The sequence below is a fragment of the Colossoma macropomum genome, unplaced genomic scaffold, assembly GCF_904425465.1.
Source record: "Colossoma macropomum unplaced genomic scaffold, Colossoma_macropomum, whole genome shotgun sequence".
In the NCBI taxonomy this organism is placed as follows: Eukaryota; Metazoa; Chordata; class Actinopteri; order Characiformes; family Serrasalmidae; genus Colossoma; species Colossoma macropomum.
The window spans coordinates 10,283,779-10,290,730 of NW_023494786.1; the positions used below are offsets into that span (position 1 = coordinate 10,283,779).

The 6,952-nt window shown below is 36.3% G+C and overlaps 1 protein-coding gene across 1 annotated transcript; it reads left to right on the plus strand.

The window, feature by feature from the left end:
- Positions 1–5,433: 5,433 nt before the first annotated feature.
- On the plus strand, positions 5,434–6,393 carry LOC118797582 (odorant receptor 131-2-like). Its single transcript, XM_036556925.1, has one exon. It carries the CDS (start codon positions 5,434–5,436, stop codon positions 6,391–6,393), a length of 960 nt encoding a protein of 319 aa, XP_036412818.1.
- The last annotated feature ends 559 nt before the right edge of the window (positions 6,394–6,952 follow it).

Here is a 6,952-nt window from a genome sequence, read left to right on the forward strand (position 1 = left end):
ATCATTAAATTAGCGTTTGACAGTTTTTGCATGATATTTTACAATATATGTGTAAGCTAATGAAAATGCTTAACTCCTCACTGAAATCAAATAAATATATGTATGTATATGTGTATATATATATATATATATATATATATATATATATATATATATATATATATATAATGTGTGTGTGATATGTATATGTATTTTGTGTTAAGCAAATTCTGCAGTAGACAATAGAAAAATGCAGTATTTCAGCCTTTTTATGTAGTGGATTTTTTTTTTTACTCTTTGTTGCCAAATGTAACCTTAATCTACTCTAGAACCTTTTTAAAAAACACAAGTCACAGTTTTGTGATTTGGGGGAAAAAGATAAATGAACATGCAGAAGAAGGTTTTGTATAGAGAAAAAATGATAAAGGAGACATTGTATCATTCTTTTTTTTTCCATTCAGTACTGCTGGATATAACATCTGAAACTTTTAACCAGTACAACACCTGGGCATTGTTGAAGTGTAAAAAAACATATACAGCGATCAAGGCTGTGTTTATTGCTGCTATGAGATAAACGCTCTCTTACTTCTGTTCCTAATATGCAAGAACCACTGAAACCTGACCTCCAAAGAACAAGGCAGCTCAGGTAAGTCTGCAAATGGAAAGATTGTTCTCTCTTTGGCAGCAGGTGTCAACAGCCAGTAGTCACATCTTCAAGCTTGGTAGTAAAAGGAGGGTCCCTGATACTTTGTTTCGCCCAGTGCCTCTCACCAGATCAGGCCTTTTTTTCAAATTATTATTATTATTATTATTATTATTATTATCATTGTTGTTGTTGTTGTGTTGTTGTTGTTGTATGATAGCAAGATATAAGTAATAACAATAATAATCCATATATACACCTTAATCGGGATAGACTAGTCTGATTTGAGGCCATTCGGAATACAATTTCTGTCCAGTTGAACAAGGTGGGTAATCCTGTAAATAATCTGTGAAATAGAATAATGGCCATGTAAACGCCTGTATCCGATTACATTCCCAATAAGAATATACAAGTACATTCATATGTGTCTTAGAACATGACATCTTCCTCTTGTTGCTTGTGTACATGTGAAGTACATTTTCCTGAGTCTGCCATCATGTTAAAGCAATTAAAAACAAAAGAGCGCCAACTGGACTCAAGTGATGCTCTTTGTCATGGTAACGTTTACACTAAGTGGTACTCTACACATGCTTTTTTAGGAATTTTGTTACAGTAAACTTCGAGCTCTTCTGTTGCCAGTGGCATATACAACCCTTTTTCTAAAAAAGTTGGGACGCTGTGCAAAATGCAATGAAGTGCAAATCATTTAAACCATATATTTCATTGACAATAGTACAAAGACAACAAATCAAATGTTGAAACTGAGAAAATTTGTTTTTTGAAAAATATATGGCCATTTTGAATATGATGCCAACAACATGTTTCAAAAAAGTTGGGACAGAGGCATGTTTACCACTGTGTTTCATCACCTCTTCTTTTAACAACACTGTAAGCGTTTGGGAACTGAGGAGACCAAATGCTGTAGTTTTGAAAGTGAAATGTTTTTCCATTCTTGTTTGATACAGGATTTCAGCTGCTCATCAGTTAGGGGTCTCCTTTGTTGTATTTTTCATTTCATAATTCACCAAATGTTTACAGTGGTGACAGGTCTGGACTGCAGGCAGGCAAGTTTAGCACCCGGACTCTTTAAATCCAGAGCAATGTTGTTGTAATACATGTTGAATATGGTTTGACATTGTCTTGCTGAAATAATCAAGGCCTTCCCTGAAAAAGATGTTATCTGGATGGCAGTATATGTTACCAAAACATGTATATATCGTTCAGCATTAATGGTGCCTTCCCAGATGTGCATGTGATCCATACCATGTGCATTAATGCCCACTCATACCATCATGAATACTGGCTTTTGAGCCATGCACTGATATCAAGCTGAGTGGTCTTTCGCCTGGAGGACACAGTGTCCATGATTTCCAAAAAGAATTTCAAATATTGATTAGTCGGATCACAGAACACTTTTCCACTTCACCTCAGTCCATTTCAAATGAGCTCAGGCCCAGAGAAGGTGGCAGCATTTCTGGATCCTGTTTATATATGATTTCCTCTTTGCCTTTTACAGTTTTAACTTGCATTTGTAGATGCAGCGATGCAGCGAAGAACAGCAGAGACAGTAGTTTTCTGAAGTGCTCCTGAGCCATGAAGTGATTTCCACTACAGAATCATGTCTGTTTTTAATGTAGTGCCACCTGAGGACCCAAAGATCTTTTTTTTTTTTCCATTTTGTTTTTACTTGGATTTTGTACAGCGTGCCAACTTTTTGGAAATGGGGTTGTATTTTTCCTTTATGTGTGTCCAGATGACATCATGTGTCTGACAATTTTTGCCACAGTTGACACTGCCAGCGTTAGCTTGTGCCTGTGGTTCTAAAGTAGTTCTCTGTACTCATGAATCTGTGACATACAATACGATGCAGAACAATTGTCACTTGATATGTTTATTATGTATTTAACAGCTTACATAATAAAGAAAATATTTTTTCTCCTCTAAAAAGTATCTCTGTTGGCCGGCTATTTGATTTTGAGTTTAACAGAGAAACGTCAGATGATGTTGTCTATATTTAATTTGGATGTTTTTTCTTACCTCAAACACACTGATAGTTGCTTCTTTGGGTTTACAGACTCCCTGTAATTTGTCTTCTGCTTTGTTAAATGCAGTTCTAGCATCTCCAACACTGATTACAATTGAGTTTCTGACATCCAAAACGTGCGAAAGTGCTCATTATAAAGTTTCAGCTCTTGTATGAGACTAAAAAATCACATCGCATCCACTATGTATTGTTTTGATTGCATTTTTGTCATTTTTCACCCACGTTTTTCCCTTTTGTGTGTGTGTGTGTGAAACAACATATCACAGGAAATAGAAGTGATGAAGACGAGATAAAGAGTGGGGGAAACACAATTCCTGGTTATCTACTATATTTTTTCTGAAATATTGAGTATTAAAAGGGAGTTTGTCCCCACTTTTCTACATAACATCCATAATAACTCTTCTGGGAAGTCTTTACAGTAGATATTGGAACACTGCTGTGAGGATTTGATTGCATGCAGCAACAAGAGCATTAGTGATGTTGGGTCATCCAGCAAATAATGTTGGATGATTTGTTTCCGGATCACAAACTTCACTCCTTCTCATCCTAAAGGTATTGGATGGTGCTCCATCACTCCAGATAACAGTTTCACAGCCCAATGACGGGTGGCTTTTATGACGCCTCTAGTCGACTCTTTGCAATGGGCATAGTGACCTTAGAGCATCCTGTTGTGTTGGCGCTGCTTTTCTGTGGAGATTATACAAGATACGCATGCACAGTTAAACATCGATGTCAGCAATGGATGCACCTTAAAGTAGCTGAATTCACCAATTAAAACAATGTCTAAATACTTATGAACATGTTGCATATTTTAAGTTTAAAAGTGAGAAGACATGAACAACCTCTGCAGCAAACTATTAAAAACATTTCCTGCAAAAGTTAATGCACAGTTACTTAATATTTGGTTGATGTAAAAAAGAAAAGTGGTATTTGTCATGCAAAAATTTGAACACCCCACTAAGTCATAATTACTAACACTGTACTTTGTACACTGCATCTGGTTGGGCAACATTCTTGGGCTGTTTTGCACGCACAGTATTTTCAAGGTCCTGAAGCCAGTCTCTTTTCAGCTTTCATTTTCTTGACTGACGGTCACGTTTGCTTCTAGAATTTGCTGTCCATTCTTTCATCTACCCATACAGTGTTTCTTGTGCCACTGGCTGCTGTGCAACCCCAAAGCATAAGAAACTTTGTCTCCTTTTCACACGTGATGTTTACTTCTGATGACTCTGATGAGCAACACTGTACAGCACAATAGTGCATCCCCACTCCTCTTTCAGTAAAATCTTCCTTCTGTCTTTTGCTGTCACATGAGGGTTTTACCTTGTCTTTCTGAACAGCATGCAAATAGTTCTAAGTTTTCTTGGTCTTCTTGATCTTGCCTTGAGTTCCACAGATCTCATTAACAGTCGTTATTAATGACATTTCAGATGTCTTTTTATAGCCTTTTATAGCCTGCTTTGTAGGCATCACTTAGCTTTTAGATTTTCTGATACAGGAGACCATGAATACCAGAAATACTCCAGAGATGAGCGTGAAGAAAGAAAAACTTTAATCTTGATAGTATTTAACAATAGGCCCCATCGTTAGCCGATGTCTTGAAATGTAGCAGATACTCCTTTATGGGGATGGCAGGGATGGAGACTACCTCCTGGGGCAAATGGGCAGGGACCAAAATGGTGGAGGAGGGGAGGAAGAAGGGGAATGATAAAACGTTGGCGTGAGTTAGTAAGTTTATTTTTTGACTATTGCATGCAATTTTTAAATTGAGAGAGACTTGATGAGGCAATTGTTAAATTCAATTTTATTTCATACAGTCTTTTGAAAATCAGTGAGATCACTGAATTCTGTTGTCATTGATGGTGGGTGACACAGTACTCCTATCTTGGGAGTCTCTTAGAATGCAACAAAATCCGCAAACATTACCACTGAAATTTCTTAACATCAGACGATGTCTTGCATGTATTTAATTTGTGATATAAATGGCCACACACACCCCCTTCTCATGTTGAGATAAAACTTTTAGTGGTTAGGGATTCGTTTGGAATATTTACATGTAACACATTCAGTTTCAGTCCTAGTAGATTTCAGTGGTTGTGTCTTCGCTTTGATTTCTGGAGAAACCCAGATGAGTGATCTTTGTAGGCTCCACCATTATCTGTAGATATATAAAATAAAATGCACTACATTTTAAAAAAACATATGGACTGAAATGTAATGCATAAAGTATAATCCTAATAGTGTTTTTTTGCACTTTGCAGATTTCTTCATGAACTCTTTGTATAATTGTGTCAGCGTTTTATCCTTTTCATGCTTGAGTGATTTACTTTAGATATGAACACAGAGATGTATAATTTGTTTGATTTTACTACATTGTGTGTTGTGAGCACCCAGATGATCTTATCCTTGATGACTAATATAATTCAGCATTGTTTTGTTGTAGGGGTGTGGATGGCATTTCTCAGAAATTTCTCTTTTGCTTCTAAAAATCAAGGATTTATTAGATAATAAAAATAAAAAAACTGTGTTTTAAATATTTCATTATTCAATGACAGTGTCAGCAATGTTGGTGTGTAATGATTGGTGAGGATAAATCATTGCCCCACCCTTGAGGTCTTGAGAAAACAAATAAATACCTGAACTGTGTGACTACAAGTGCTGCACATTGCTTTCTGTTTTCTGTGACTTCCATATTGACTTTCTGGGTTTTGAGTGGGGTTAATCGTTGCTCCATCTATTGTTGTGTCTGTATGTACCTTTTGCAGAAATGCAACTCACTGTAAACAGCAGTTTAAATATGGACTTATTGATGTATACTGTTTTGATACAAATGCCTGTGTTTCAGGTATTGGTGGGGATTTTCCTGTTTGTGAACTGCCTGATGATATTCACCTTTTTAAAAAAGGAGGTGTTCAGGGAGGACACTCGCTACATTTTGTTTGCACAAACCCTGTTTGTTGACTCTGCTTTCATGATTGTGAACAATATCCTGTTTGTCTGCTATAGTTATCAGTACCGCGTCCACATGATTCCTTGTGTTATCATCTGTTTAGCAATGACTTTTTTTTACATTTGTACTCCACTGACTCTTGTGGCAATGTGTCTGGAGCGCTATGTTGCTATATGCATGCCTTTAAGACATGCTGCCATCTCTACTAGCAGGACTAGATGTTTTGGATTTCTTATCATATGGGGTATCAGCTCCATAGCTCCTTTGTTCAATTTTATAGCTTATCTCTCAACGGTCCGTTCTGGTGCTCTGTTCTCCTATGCTTTGTGTAGTGTAGAGTTAATGTTGGGGGAAGAGTGGGTAGCACAAACACGTGCTTTAATTTTCCAGATCCTTTTCTTCTTTATGGTCATTGTTGTTTTGTTCACCTACATCAAAATAATGATTGCAGCCAGAGCTGCCTCCTCTGACAATAAGAAATCAACCAACAAGAGTCTCAGAACTGTGATCCTTCATGCCTTTCAGCTGTTTCTGTCTGTAGTTCAGTTTGTAACACCATATATCGAAATAGCATTTTGGAAGGGTGATGTTATGGTGTTTATTAATGTAAGATATTCTACTTTTGTTGTTTTTATGATTGCACCACGTTGCCTCAGTCCATTGATTTATGGTCTCAGAGATGAGAAATTTTTCATTGTTTTAAGACATTATGCATGCTGTGGTTCTCATAGTGTTTCCCAAACCTTGTCCATTCGAAGCAAAATAAGACCGAAATAACTCATTATATCAGCATTTCACAGTTTTTGTATAATATTTTACAATATATGTGTAAGTTAATGAAAATGCTAAACTCCTCACTGTAATCATATATACACTTCATGTTAAGTAAAGTCTGCCGCAATGATTTTCCAGGCTTTTTTTTTTTTACTGTTTGTTGCCAAATGTAACCTTAATCTACTGTTCTAAAGTACAACATTTTCTAAAAAAGGAAGTTATGGTTTTATCATTTGGGGAAAAAAGGACAAATGACCGTGCAGAATTTTTTGTATAGAGAATGATCACTAAAGAGTCATTGTATTATTCTTTTTTTCTGTTAGTACAGTACAAATTGTGCTGTTATATAGTACAGCACAAATTGTGATGTTATTATACTGAATTGAACATAAGCCTGTGTTCTAAAGAGATTATAACATACTAAGGCTTATTATTCAGTAAATAGAGGGACAACAGTGCAAACTGAAACTCCATCACTGAGGGAGGATGCCAGAGGTGTTCTTTAAGGCACCTCATGCTCTGGACATGCATTAATTGTGCAGTTATTACATTGACTTGAACT